The 15,725-nt window shown below is 38.3% G+C and overlaps 1 protein-coding gene across 1 annotated transcript in view; it reads right to left on the bottom strand.

Moving 5' to 3' along the window:
* LOC307188706 (cytochrome P450 1A4-like) overlaps positions 1-15,494 on the bottom strand; it is a gene marked incomplete at its 5' end in the record, with an annotated part of 80,400 nt that extends 64,906 nt beyond the window's left edge. Inside the window, 10 exon segments of the mRNA XM_079926190.1 lie at positions 1,067-1,276; positions 1,279-1,349; positions 4,155-4,241; positions 7,240-7,360; positions 7,453-7,542; positions 12,478-12,601; positions 14,138-14,283; positions 14,594-14,857; positions 14,860-14,970; positions 15,185-15,494. Of these exon segments, the coding sequence (XP_079782316.1) occupies positions 1,067-1,276; positions 1,279-1,349; positions 4,155-4,241; positions 7,240-7,360; positions 7,453-7,542; positions 12,478-12,601; positions 14,138-14,283; positions 14,594-14,857; positions 14,860-14,970; positions 15,185-15,494 (1,534 nt within the window).
* Positions 15,495-15,725: the final 231 nt, after the last annotated feature.

The raw sequence follows: 15,725 nt of genomic DNA, 5'->3' as shown, positions 1-15,725 counted from the left end.
ACCCCAGTACCTCAGAATGTAACTGTATTGGGAGATAAGGTCTTTAAAGAGGTATTGGGTTGGCCAAAAAGTTCGTTTGGGTTTTCCAGTAACATCTTATGGAAAAACCCAAACGAACTCTTTGGCCAACCCAATAGTTAAGCTAAAATGAGGCTGTTGGGATGAGGCTTTAATCGAATATAACTGTTGTCCTTACAACAAAAAGGAGAGACACAGGGATGGGTGGCCATTGAGAGAAGGCCATGTGAGGACAGCCCATCTACAAACCCAGGAAAGAGCCTTCAGGAGGAACCAACACTGCTGACACCTTGATCTTACACTTCCAGCCTCCAGAACTGTGAGAAAACAAATTTCTGTTGTTAAAGCCACTCAGGCTGTGGTATTTTGTTATGGCAGCCCTTGCAAACTAATACACACGTATATCTAGTAGGTATCAAAAGGAATTAGTAACATTGTAAAAACACCAATTTGCTCTGAAGTTAAATTCATAATCCAGAAAACATAAGAGCAGACATAAAAATAGATTTTGAAGAAACCCACCCCCGCTTCAAGTCCCATTCCCTGCCTCTCTAAATCTGGCTCAGTCCACCTATTATCACCATGAATGTTCTCTGCTGCTCTGGGTGACTCTAGCTCCCTTCTTTGGACCTCTTGAATACCTAGTACCTAGTCCAGTGGAAAGAAATATATTTAAAGTCAGAACCTTGTTCTTATTCTGAACCCAATATTTAAAACAAATATCAGTACACCTGTCTATTGTAGCTGGCGTTAAGGGAAGGAAGATAGAACTCCTTTTCCTGCTCACTCCATCCAGCAGTCCTCGTTCCCTTCTTCCATATTCACAGTGACACAGTGACACCTGGGACACCATCACGTGAGACATGGGTTTAAAACCCCATACACTCAAAAATTAACTCCTACACTAGGATGGCATACAATGAACTGAACAGCACAGCATAGGGGTATGAATTCTAAATTTCTTGTTAAATGAATTTGAAGCCCATAATTTTTCTGAATTAAACAAGAAACACTCCACCCAGTCTGAGAATCGATGAACAGGAACTACCTGTGCAGCGGGTCTCTACTTGAAGTTGGTATGGTGTTGGCTTCATGGCTAAGCCATACATGGGTGTCAGGTCAAGCTCGGCTTCTGGGCACTTCTCCAGCTTGAGCTGCTGCAGAACTGTGGTGAAGAAAATGAATATCTCATTTCGTGCAACATCTTCTCTGAGACACTTCCGGATTCCCATTCCAAAAGTCAACACCTTCTCAACAAAGTTCTATTCAGTTCCATGTTTTCATATAGAAATCTCTCAGGTCTAAATAAATTGGGATTATCCCAAATAGTTCTGTATAAAATAGACAAAAATAAAAAATTTTAAAGGAATCATTTTATCACTTTTACCTTTGTTGCCAACTTTTCCATAATAATTTTGTTTTGCATAAAGTGTTCTGTTCAAGTTCAGAACATCCTTTATAAATTATATATACATATATGTATATAGTTATGGAGCTATGTAATTATATAATTATTACAGATATATATGTCATTCTTTCCTTTAATATGTTGACAGGTTTAGTTATCATAAAAATTTAATACAGGGCTTTCCTGGTGGTGCAGTGGTTGAGAGTCTGCCTGCTGATGCAGGGGACGTGGGTTCGTGCCCCTGTCCGGGAAGATACCACATGCCGTGGAGCAGCTGGGCCCGTGAGCCATGGCCGCTGAGTCTGCGTGTCCGGAGCCTGTGCTCCACAACGGGAGAGGCAAAAAAAAAAAAATAATAATAAAATTTAATACAATTATTTTTCACTAAAATGACTTCTGGTTCATTAAGTAGTGAATAAAATACATGAAATGTATTTAAATTTTTATCTTAAATGAATAATTCCACAAAATTCTCATTAGAATATTCCAAAATTGTGGCATAAATAAGGTAATAAATATTCAATCTCCTTTGCTTTAAGCAAAATAAGCAGGAATGATGAGACTGACACACACCTCTCACTCTGGTGCTCTCTCACTATGTTTAGGAAATAGCCTTCATACATCATCACAGGAGGAGCCAGGTCTCCTGAAAGCAGCTCTGATTGAGGGGGTTGCCCACAGTTCCCAAATTGTTGTGCATTTGGTTCTCTCTTCTCCCTCCACCTTTTTTTTGTTACAGGCACCACATCTGGCTCGTCTACGACAACTAATGTTTGTGAGTTGCCTACATCTTAAGCCATACATCAGGGACTCACTTGACTTCATAAAGAACTGGGTCTCTTTGCCTATAGATGCCACCCTCTGTCTAGGAGAAAAATTTGTTTTCTCTCTGCCCCAGAGGTCATGGACCTGGGGACTTACAAGTCATACTCAGTCCTCCAAGAAACTTCGTTTTGCTCTCATAATCTTTTAAAAATAGTTAATTGTTGCTGACATTTAAAACTCAGGAGATTCCACATGAAAATCTACATTTTCACGTTCTTTTTTTTTATAACTGAAAGAGCTGATAACAGTGGGACAATGCCCTGCTCGCCAACAGTTTACTGGGTTGAATTAGATGCAGCAGATGACCTCTTGCCACTGCTTCAACAAAGTACAATTCTTTCATTTTTGGTATTTTCCACTGCTCAGTGGGTGCTTGAGTTTGTGACCTTTTAGATTCAACATGAATAATTTTCCCATAATATCAAGTCCTGAATTACATACTCATTTACTTAAACAAGTGCCTCCATACAAATAGTATTTTTTTACCAGCACGTGTGTTAACTGAGTTTGTTTGATCATTACTCAATATTCAATACAATCACAAGTTCTTAGGATACTAGAACACTTGGGATACTTGGGGTTGTACCAACTGAAAATAAATGCCATTCAATTTACACTGACTGTATTTCTTCTTATAATGCATTTAAAAATGCTTAGGTTTATCCAGTATGATCACTGGGTGGAGAATGGATGTATCAATCTCTCTGACAATCAGTGTTCCAGTGGGACGGTCTGTGCAGTGTATTCTACCATTTTGCTAGTTACAGAGATTGTGAAGGTGCTGTTAGGTACACAGGATAATCACCTCCCTCCCTAAGAGCCTGAAGCCTAAGCCATCAGTCAGATGAGATGTTGGGTGAAGACGGAGAAGCTGTACAGAGTACTGTACATACAACCGGCTGAGTGTATAAGAACGCTATCTTGGGAATTCCCTGGCAGTCCAGTGGTTAGGACTTGGTGCTTTCACTGCCAAGGCCCAGGTTTGATCCCTGGTTGGGAACCAAGATCCCGCAAGCCGTGTGGTGGACAAAGGGGGGGAAAAGAAAAGATTGCAATCTTTACCAGTTTACTGGCGACATCAAGCCCTCACCACATGGAGCATATAATTTCCATTAAACAAGATCTACATATTAAACAGGATTTAAACTGGATGTGAGTCCTGCTTCTCTTACCTGCTGAACATGTGATCGTAAGTAATTTGTTCAATCTGGCTGAAAGTTTCTTCATCAGTAAAATTGGGGTCATGCTAGCACCACTATATAGGATTACTGTTGAGGTCAGAGGAGATACATCTGAGCTTTTGTGCCCAGCACACAGTGGGAGTCTATAAAGATTAACTGTGCTCACCGTTATTCCCACCAGTGCCATCACCACTCATCACCCTCACTTTTCACTGCCTGAGGTACCTTAGGCTCAGACTGCCCTTCCGTAGTTGATATGGGCAAGCCTCTAGTTGCATTTTATTCACAAATATTTACTGAGTGCCTACTATGTGCCAGGCACTGATCTAGGTACTGGGGTTGAGGAAAAAGCAAACAAACAAAAAGGGAGAGAAAAAACAAGTCCCTGCTTGGTGGCTTACACTCCAGTGGGGGGTTTCAGGCTGCTTTTCAAATATCAGCTGGTCATACACATGCAGAGGGTGAGCCCACGAAGTCCTTCGCTCACAACTCCCCCAGTGAGCCCACTTTTGAAATCCGATTTACCCTGAATGAATCTGTATTAAGATTTCATCCTTCCTATTATCTGTGAGGAAAGAAAACTGAATTTATTTCCAACTTCTTTCAAGAGAAACAGAGGGAATGAAGTTTGGTTAAGAAGAATGTAAATTTTTCCCAGATTAATAAATAGCAAACAAATAACCAAGCAAATTTTATCTCAGGAAATAATTTTGGTGGCTTCCTCATCATGATTTACTTGATACATGTTAAGAAAGGTGCATGTTTTCCTGGGAATGAAATAACCATTCAGAGTAGTATCTGATGTAGTACTGTAGGAAAGAGAAAGGCAGCATTACAACGCATCCTGTAAATTCAAATAACCCATCCCTAAGCTGCCTCCCATGATGCATGGACTATTTTTTGTTAGTGTTATTTTTTACTGCAATAATGATGTGACATCTTTATAAATCTCCCTTTGTTCATTAATTGATATATCTTCTACCTATTGTCAAATCACTAATTTATTCTTTTTCTTGTATTTGTTAAGCAGGCATTGCTATGAGTTAAAATCTCTAGAAAATTACCTCAGTATTTCTATGACGGAGTTGGTCATAAGTAGACACATTCGAATACAACCAGAAACTATTAAGGACATTATAAAACATTTTCTTTGTACCCCATGTGTTTTTGGCTTCTATTAGTAGATTAGAAAAACAAAACATAACATCATTTAGTACTTGATGGGAGGAACTAGGAATTGGAATGGAATTGGAACTAGGAAATCTGAACTCTAGATACTGGTCTCAGTGAGATGTTGGGCAAATCTCATATCTACTCTATGGTTTCATTTCCTAGCTGTGAAATGATATTGGTTGTATTGGATGGTCTCTAAGCTGCTTCTAGAACAAGTATTCTATTTTTCTAGTCCCATACTCAGACTTCATTATGTATACTGTACATCTTTCCCTTTTATACCTCTGTAATTATGCACAGTTTAGATTAAGCCATGTTATATTTCCATATGGCACTCCCTAACTTCTGAGATGGCCCTCACACTCACTTCTCCCCAGAGAAGCAGTGACATTTCAATGTGATGAGTTTAAGAGCAGTCACTGGACACATTTGTCTTAGCCACTTCTGGGTTCTCTTTTCTGATTAGCCAACCTATAGAGAAGGTAATACATCTCATCTATAGTTATTAATGGGCTGAGCTGAAGAGCAGGTTTCGTGCAGAGGAGACTGCTGTCGTCCAACTTTGCCAGAGTCTGAGTGTAGAAGTATGTCTAATTCAGGTAAAAAGTATAAGTAAGCCTCCTTGGTCTAGCTGTAAGCCAAACTGTGCAAACTAGCTCTGATCATTAAAAAAGTTAATATCTGAAACTCTCTCTGACCTACTTTCATCTTGCAGCTGGTACTGAACTTTGGCAAATAATATGGGTATTCTTCATCGGGTGCCCTCAAAACCCAACAAAGGAGAAGGTCAAAAAAGGGATGGAGCCATTTGTTGGAAGGATTACCAGCTCCTGGTATAGCCACTTGCCTTTCTCAGTACATTCCTGTCCACACTCCCTCTGTGGATTCAGCTGCTCAAATTCTACTCTGCATAAAAACCACATGCTCCCACCCTATGGAAACCTAGCATGTAAAATTTGATTTCACTAATATTAAACTATGAGTGACTATATATTCTAAAGAAGGACTCAATGTATAAATTTATTCATTGTAGGGTCTCTCTTTCTAAATATATACTTCTGAAACTTCATATATAAAAATGCCTTTCCACATAACTTTTAAAGAGCACACATGCAATAAATATTTATTAGGGTACTGTTTGGTCTTTCGTGTATGTGTGTGCATACGTTATATATAATAGCAAAACTTTTGCCCCCTTACCTAAGATTCTTCCATTTATCTTTTTAAAATTCATTTCATTTTAACCATTTTCTGCTCTTTAATCCCTTGTCCTTTTAAATGGAAAATGGTAAACATCCAAGTGGAGAACAGATTAATCCCAAACAACATATCAATATATAAGATGCCTTTTACGTTTGTGCTAAAATTCTTGGTTTATATCACACTACTCTCATTGGCCGATGCCTCTGATCTTTATAGTTGATATATTAGTTTATTTCTTCACTTCTAATAATATAATGAATACCTATTTCCTAAAATATATTTCTCCCTATTAGTGAGGCTCTCAGATGTGTTTTCAGGATCCCAAAGATTATGATCACTTTCATTTCATCCCAAATAATGCCTGTAAACTTGGCAGGTCTCTCTGTTCCTGATTTCTTAGTAAAGCTTGTAGGTCGTACTCTTTTATGAAGCACCCAAAGTCACCCTACAGAAGCCTTTGGGACAGAAGAGCTGCATATTTAAATGTAGGATGCTTTTTATACACTTAAGTTAAAGATGAAGTCTACTTCAACCAGAAAGGGGATCTGAAGAAAAGGGATCACAGTGAATAGATAGCATCATGTGTGAATATGGAGAGCAAATGAGAGAGGCAAAATACAGGGGACTGAGTGGCTCACTGTCTGGGCTTGACTCTGCTCAGCTAGTGGTCTGGCCCTTGGAGATACCTGGGCTGAGGCACTGCATTCTGCTCTGCCGATTACCACATGGCGTGAGAGACATTCCCCCTCCTTCGCTGTATAAAGATGGGAAGAGAAAAAGCACGGAGAATTTAATTTTTTATTTTAGTTGTGTGGAATGGAAACAGTTCAAACCACCAGAACTTTGGTTGTTCACATACATATTTAATAAAGCCTATCTACTTAGTCTATACTTGCATGCATTTGGGATCTGGAGAATCTGGCATAAGGTTCAGTAAACTTTCAAATATCTATAAATGTAGACTCTGTTTAATCTGTTTGTGGCAACTAGCTTCCTCGGTCTACTGTTCAGTAAAATTCTTAGCTACTGAAAATGAAGCCACATCACATTAGCAGGCGGCTAACGCTACTCGTAAGGGGAAGTTAAGTGAGTTTGTACAACGCTTAATAGCCAAACATATATTGTGGTTGGATTACCAATTGTTCCAAATTTCTATATCCTCTCTCCCCTTAATTTTTAAATATAAGATGAAAGTTAATGGCATCATAGTTTAGTTATAAAAAATATTCACAAAATTTGCCTTGCTCTATGTTAAAATTTCATTAAAGGTTTCAAAAGAAAATAAAATGATTTTAAATAATATTAAAATAACATTAACATACTATAGATTTTAAAGCACTTAAAGTATTCAGTCTAATGCCTGAGATTCCTCACTCCTCCCCACACCACCTTTGGGAGAGTTGTTGTCCCAAAGGAGCAGCATATCCTTACCAATGAAGAACAGTAAAAGGAAGAAAGGAGGCATGTCTGAATATTTCATTTATGAAAGCTTCTGTGGAGGGTAAAATTTTCCTGTCTTCAAACCTGGTTGATTTCATCCCAATGTTTCCATCTGGGTAAAAAAAAAGGTTTTTTAAAAAATTTAATTTAAAAATGAAAATATATTCTTATAAGAATTATACTTTTCATCTGAAAGCATGTTACCAATTTCTTCTTGAATTTTGGCTTGAATTTCTGGATAGTGTATCAAATAAAGAAAGCTCCAATATAGACATGTTGATATTGTTTCAAACTCTGAAAGAAAAAAGAGAGAAAAAGTGTCTTGGAAAAAAGTATTAGCAAAATTGGATCCTCAAGTTACTTTGTATTTGAATACTAAGAATCCAGGGAAAATAATCTAAATATGAATACCAATTAATAATACAATTATTATACATTAACGTTTATTTCAAAATATAGGCTTAACCTCTTACCCATTAGAACAGCCACTACCAATAAGCAGAAAACAGCAAATGTTGATGAGAATGTGGAAAAATTGGAACTCTAATGCATTGCTGGTAGAAATGTAAAATGGTGCAGTCACTATGGAAAACAATATAAAGGGTCCTCACAATATTTAAAAAAGAATCACCAAGTGATCCATTAATTCAAAAGAGCTGAAAGCATGGATTTAAAAAGATATATGTACCACCATGTCCATGGTAGCATTATTCACAATAGCCAAGAGGTGGAAACAACCCACATGTACATTGATGAATGAATGGATAAACAAAATGTGGTATATGCATGCAATGGAATATTATACAGCCTTAAAAAGAAGAAGATCCTGTCACTTGCTACAATATGGATGAACCTCAAGGACATTATGCTATACGAAACAAACCAGTCACAAAAGGAAAAATACTGTCTGATTTCATTCATATAAGGTATCTAAAGTAGTCAAAATCGTAAAAACATAAATTAGAAAGGTAGTTGCCTAGGGCTGGGAGTACAGAGGTGGGAAAATTGGGGTTTAATGGGCATAGAGTTATAATTTTTGCAAGATGAAAAAGTTCTAAAGATCTGTTACACAACAATGTGAATATACACAACACTACTGACTTGTACATGTAAAAATGTTTAATGTAGTAAATTTAATGTTACATGTTTGCAACCACAAGAAAAAATAAAATAAAAGTTTTAAATATATAGGTATTATCTATAAGGCAAATGAAAACACTGGAAATATTTCACTACAAAATAAACCATTGTTACAATGATAATGGCTATGATCTATGTATAATAATAATTAATATCATAAATCATACATAGCTATTGAATGCTTTTTCTGTTCTATGCTCATTTTATTGAAGAGAAAACTGTGCTACAAGGACATTATGAACCTTGCTCAAGGTGACAACTCAGAAGAGACAGAGTCAGGACTTAAACTTGGACTTATCTGGCTTCAAGGCCATAAGTTTGTATAAGTGCCTAATGGAAGGTTGAGTACATTCAATTTTTTTAAATACTGATTTTTAGTGTACTTGCTTTGTTTTAAAATTCATCCTTTAAACAACGTATCTTCACTTTTGATATTATCTATACATTGGTAAGATGTTTTTCATTATTGAAAATAAAAGCCAGAAACTCTATGTAAAACTTCATCTTTTTCTCAAGGATAACTTTATACTACATCAAAGAATGTGATCAGGGCTTCCCTGGTGGCGCAGTGGTTGAGAGTCCTCCTGCCGATGCAGGGGACGCGGGTTCATTTGCACCCAAATGTAGCTACAGAGCAAAGTAAAATCCTTCCCAATCATCTCTTCTCAAGACTTGGTTTTACATTTTTTGAATAGGGCAATCTCTTACAGTGAGCCAGTAGATTCAACAGTTCTCATGCCACAAAATTTCTAACATGACTTCACAGTGCAAGGAATTATCCTAAAAGTGAGTTGTCCAAATGCAGTTGCCAACAATGGTGTTTGTAGTAATGTGCAGTATGGTGTGAGAAAATGGACTTCTATTCAGAATATATTGACTCTATTCACTATCAAAAGACAAACGAAACAAGTCATGAATGCTGCACGAAAGACACTGATTTTGCACATTGTAGAGCCATGGACATTATATCCAAGACCTAGGTCTATCTGGATAAATAATAGGATTCATATTTGGATCATCATAAAATTTTCTGTTTATATCAAGGTTTAAGCAACCTATTATTTATCTTGGCAGATTATCTAACAATCGAGCTTATAATAAATTATTTTGGGAGAGACTGACTATAGCCAAAGGAGAAACTAAATTATCCCTATGATCAATTTGAAGAGTCAAATATGGAATATAAATGTTAATAATACAGCAGATCGGATGAAACAGTGTGCTCAAAAATTTTATCCACTAAAATATGTGGTTTAGGGCTTCCCTGGTGGCGCAGTGGTTGAGAGTCTGCCTGCCGATGCAGGGGACACGGATTCATGCCCCGGTCCGGGAAGATCCCACATGCCGTGGAGCGGCTGGGCCCGTGAGCCATGGCCGCTGAGCCTGCGCGTCCGGAGCGTGTGCTCTGCAACGGGAGAGGCCGCAGCAGTGAGAGGCCCGTGTACCGCAAAAAAAAAAAAAAATAAAATAAAATAAAATATGTGGTTTAGCACTCACTATTTTCTTCTAATAAAGTATTCTATCATGTACCACTAGAGCGGAAGCAGACACATGTAGAAGTTTTTAAATTAATTTTCTTTATTACTCTTATTTGAATTCAAAATGAAATTATTTCAGCCAGGTTTGTTGCATTAATAAATGCTTAAATAAATAATGTGTTACACTGAATATTACTTATTTTTCACACATTTTATCTAAACTATGTTTAACTGGATTGTGCACATCTGGTGGCACTCTTCTATATTCTAATCATTTTAGTTATTTGCCGTAATTTTGTATTTGTTGATTACTTCAGGATCTCGGCGTACTGTATATTTCTGAAATAAATTTATTAGATATCTCATGGAATTCCAATGAAAATAAAGCCCACTTGTTGTGTTAATCACACCCATACACACCCAGTCTTTAGTACTCAGTGGTGTTCAGGCTTTAAAAGAATGTCCTCACAAATTCTAACGATAGTATTTAGCATCAGATAGCTGGCAGAAGAAATGCTAAGTACAGCATGATCAAATTCGTATGATAAATAACCCCTGCATCCATCAGATTTAAATCATGATCAAAATAATAAATATATATAAATGTGTGGGGAGGGGGAGCAGAGGGGAGCATGAGGAAAAATAATATAAACCCAAACAAATGCCTCTGTTTGCAAAGAAAATTCAGGAATACAAATACATAGATCCTAGAAAAAAGTGAACCCAATTGCCAATAACTATCGCATAAAGAAGAAATGAAAAAACAAGTCTGAAGAATATTCCACGTAAAATGAAACTACTAAAACACCTTTAGAATTTTGTTGTTACACTAAGGGAATTTTCTTTCTGCAGTCTAATATCTTACAGGAACTATAAGAAATTTGATAGTGTCAACACAAATAAAAAACAATCTATAATAGGTATAGAAGAGAGTTTTATTCAAACTAAACTGAGGACTATAGCCCAGGAGACACAGATTCAAGAAGCACTTGAATTGTGTTTCCCCAGAATACAAAATGGGGAAGGTTTGTATAGGCAAAAACTGCAAAGCTACATAGGTTGTCTGTCAAGAATTATGGTTGGAGCTGGCAAGAAGTAAGTGTGGTTGTTCAACAAGGGTTGGCTGGGGTCTGAAATGGTTGCTTAGTTACAAGGGGAAACCTTCTAACCATAATATTGCAGCTTGCAGCTACTAGCAGATATTGTTTTAAAAATGGCTGGTGTTATCCTTGAGTTTGATACAGCATAGAAAATTCAAGTTCTCAGTGATGCAGGGACGTGTCTGAAATCACATCCACAATGGCCATCCAGCTCCATCATGGTTGCCTGAACCACAGTTTTATATTTTGTCAGAACAAAGAACAAACATCAAACATGACAGGGGTACATTCCTTCAAGGTTTCAAAAAAGACAGGTTAGTATATTTACAGTGAGTCAGCATGACCTTGGTGTCTGAGAAGGAAACTTCATCTTCAAAGGAGTACTAGCATTGGTGTCATAGGAAGGGGGGATGACATATATATTATATCTATCTTCAAAGTAGACATTCCGAACAATCTGATAAATGCATTCTTCTTCTTTTTTTTTTAATGGTTAAGCAGATGTACAGTGCATGTTTGACAGGCCATACTAGTTAGCATAAAGCTCAAGCCAAATCACGTATCCACCATGATGACTTCCCCACACCTCAATATGTGAAAATTTCTTCCATCAATAGGTAAAAGTGATTTAGGAAAAAACTATGAAATGTAAGAATGATAGTAGTGTGGTGGCAGTATAAATTGTCTTTCTGAAAAGGATTTTGGTAATCTGTATGAAAAACTCAAGAATCCTTTTATTAGGTGACCCAGAAATTCTGCTTCTTAACATAAGACCATTAATGAAAAAGGAGGGAAAACTGATGCACAAAGATAGTCATCTTAGCATTGCCAATATCTGCATTACTGAGACAGCAGACTAGTAAAATGTAGGGGGTACTGGCCATGGAGTACTATGCAACCATTAGAAGAAGCAAATTAGAAATACACCTGACAACCATGATTGAACCTTAAAAATAAAGGGCTTCATGAAAAAAGTTAGAAATAAGTTGAGATGTAAATAACAATGGTAATTTACATATATTAAAATTCATGATAATATTAGAATACACGCTAATACATGAAAATATAAAGCCCATTTTATAAGAATACATGAAACAAAAAAACAGCACTTAAACAAATTAAGAGTAAATGTCAATGGGTTGGGAAAGGTACTGGGAGTGGGATGTAGGGATCAAAGTAGTAAATGGCCGATATCAAAAGAGGGAAAGACTCTAAAATGTAAACAGTAGAAAACAGAAAATTGCAATTAATCTTGATTCACCTTAAATATATATATATATATTTTTTGCGGTACGCGGGCCTCTCAATGTTGTGGCCTCTCCCGTTGTGGAGCACAGGCTCCGGACGCACAGGCTCAGCGGCCATGGCTCACGGGCCCAGCCGCTCCGCGGCACGTGGGATCTTCCCAGTCCGGGGCACGAACCCATGTCCCCTCCATCGGCAGGCGGACTCTCAACCACTGCGCCACCAGGGAAGCCCCACCTTAAATATTGATAAATACTTTCACATACCAGCTCCAAAGAGGTCATTCACAGTGCTTATGATTTCATCATCATTTAAGGTGGCTGTTTTGGTAGCAGCATATTTGTTGTGGCATGTATTAATCAGAGCATCAGTGCTATCTTGGATATAGTCCTGAGGATATAAACCTTAACATGATTAGTCATCCCTAACTACATTTTACAGCATATATGACTCTCATGCAAGAAAAGCCTTGAAATGAACTTGAAATGAACCCAATTAGCTTAGGAATATAAAGAATATAGGTAGATCATTTTAAACCTTGCAACCAGTTTTGCTTCTTAATGCTTAATCTTAAGGCAATGTTCAATCTTAAAAGAATGTAGAGGGCTTCCCTGGTGGCACAGTGGTTGAGAGTCCGCCTGCCGATACAGGGGACACGGGTTCATGCCCCGGTCCGGGAAGATCCCACATGCTGCGGAGCGGCTGCGCCCGTGAGCCATGGTCGCTGAGCCTGCGCGTCCGGAGCCTGTGCTCCGCAACGGGAGAGGCCACAACAGTGAGAGGCCGGCATACCTCAAAAAAGAAAAAAAAAAAAGAATGTAGAATAGAAAATCAAGGTACCAAACTCAAATTTCTTCTTAAAAGTTTTTTTCAATCAATAAAGAATATACCTATGTCTGGAAGCACACTTAGAAAAGTCAGAGGTTAACTTATTACAGAGAAATTGCTAAGCAATAAATACAATAAGAGGTTTTCAAACCTATTGTAAGGATTTTACTATAATCACCATGAAGAGGAAGTGGGGCTAGAGTAGGTTAGGGAGTAGGAAGCAAAATTTATGAATTTCACAAACTCTTTTACTTACTGTATCTGATCTAGAATTCCCTGCTGGTACCCTGAGACACATTGTTTTCTGCCTCTTCCTTCTAATCGGAGGGGACTTAAATCCTTAAATCACATCTCTTCATTTGCTCAATTACTCACATTTTCATGGTTTTTTTTTCCCGATGCCCTCCTCTCAGCAAATTGGTCCCCAAGAACTAGGATTCTTTCTAGTACATACATACTTCAAGAGAGAAATTTACTCTTTTGTGGACCATCAAATTGGGCCAAAAACATCTCAATGGCCTCATAAGAAGGTTTGCTTCTGTCACATGGATAACATTTCTACATGTGTTATGACCTCAAAGTTCATTTCTTCATAGGAAAGAAGCTCAAGTAGGATATGAGGGTAAATTGGAAGGTTCCTATAGAATATTCTTTATAATTATTCAAAACACTTTCTGAAAAAAAATATGCTGATAATTTTAAGACCCGATAGTTTCAGATGAAAAATTAGAGAAACAAAATTATTGGGTCATTTCTTCAGGAGGTTCACCTACATGCTAGTCATCATTTATCAGTCAATTACAGATTCATAATTCAAGTATGTGCCTTATCAGCACAATAGGGAAATTTCTGATGTCTCAAAAAATTCAAAGCTCTTCTTATGGTCCCTACATGAGATCTAAGTAATACTGCCCTATAATTGCTCTGATTGGACCTCACATTTACCAATAGTTTGGGTAAGGTTCATTATGGAAAAATTACAGTGAAAGAACCAAAGAAGTACATAAAGTTGTCTGAGTTCTTAATGCATCTCACCCTTTTTTTTTTTTTTTCACTTCTCACCAAATCCCCAGTCCTGGCATGAATTTAAACCCTTACCTTATCATATGTTGTAAGATGATCTTGTACATGTAGCACAATAAACTGATTCAGGGCCTGATAAAACTCCTGGGGAGAATTTATAATTCGCAGTGGAAGGTAGCAGAACCACAGTATGAAATCGGCAGGATTAGCAGCATTGGAGGCTTGAGTAAGTCATCATTCTCTTTTTCTTTTTTTTTTTTTTATAAATTTATTTATTTATTTATTTTTGGCTGTGTTGGGTCTTCATTTCTGTGCGAGGGCTTTCTCTAGTTGTGGCAAGCGGGGGCCACTCTTCATCGAGGTGCGCGGGCCTCTCACTGTCGCGGCCTCTCTTGTTGCGGAGCACAGGCTCCAGATGCGCAGGCTCAGTAGCTGTGGCTCACGGGCTTAGTTGCTCCGCGGCATGTGGGATCCTCCCAGACCAGGGCTCGAACCCGTGTCCCCTGCATGGGCAGGCGGACTCTCAACCACTGCGCCACCAGGGAAGCCCCAAGTCATCATTCTCTTTAACTATTCTAAGAAACTCCTCATCACTGTGGTCACATCTCTTGCCCAAACAAAGGGCACAGACAACGTTGGCCACTGCACACGTAATAGCACCTCTGGGGTCAAAGCTGCCATTCTTGGAAGTCAAGTCTGCAGAGACTTTTACCAGCTCAGAAACTTCCTCAATGACATGTTTCTCAAGTAAGCAAAAGCAAGTGGAGGATTTTGCTTCTGCTTTAGAAAATGTTGTAAAGCATTGGAAGCAGTTTTCTTATGAAGCTTCCAACTCTCTCCATAATTGACTGAAAACCTAAGACTCTTTCCTTCTGCCAGGAAAGAAAATGTATGCATGTTAGGTCGGCCTGAAAAATACTCTCCATCTTTTTTTTTTTTCCAGGTACGTGGGCCTCTCACTGCTGTGGCCTTTCCCATTGCGGAGCACAGGCTCCGGACGCGCAGGCTCAGCGGCCATGGCTCACGGGCCCAAGCTGCCCCGCGGCATGTGGGATCTTCCCGGACTGGGGCACGAACCCGTGTCCCCTGCATCGGCAGGCGTACTCTCAACCACTGTGCCACCAGGGAAGCCCTCTCCAACTTTGAGTAGTACTTGTTTCACCATTTCCATCCCATTCACCACCAGGACAGGCACCATGCCAAGTCTGATGAGAAAGACATTTCCGTATTTCTTCCTCGTCTCCATGAATGTAAGGTAAGGATGGTCTCTAAGCTGAAGAAGATTTCCTATGATGGGGAAGGACCACGGGCCAGGAGGAGATACCCGCTTTCTCCCTTTGCTCCTTAGGGCTCTTACAAAAACAAAAAACATCCCCCAAGTTATGAGAGAAGTGGTCACCTCTCCAGGAGTGATTGCCATGCCGAGTATCATTTTCAGGAATAAAACACTAAAATAGAAATACGTAACTCTTATTTTTGCCATTCTAAGCATAGACTAAGAGTAATCTTTCTCCATGTAAACAGTTAAAAGAAAAGTACAGACCCTTTGTATTTAGTTAAAAGCTATTATTAAACAATGCACCAAGAGGGTAAAATTAAATTCTTGTAAAATGCACTGTACCTTTATCTCAATTCTATTACTTTCATGATTCTAACCACCAGA

Source organism: Stenella coeruleoalba (assembly GCF_951394435.1).
Source record: "Stenella coeruleoalba genome assembly, chromosome: 7".
In the NCBI taxonomy this organism is placed as follows: domain Eukaryota; kingdom Metazoa; phylum Chordata; class Mammalia; order Artiodactyla; family Delphinidae; genus Stenella; species Stenella coeruleoalba.
The sequence above is the reverse complement of the archived record's forward strand: the minus strand, read 5'-3'. Positions and strand labels throughout refer to the sequence as shown.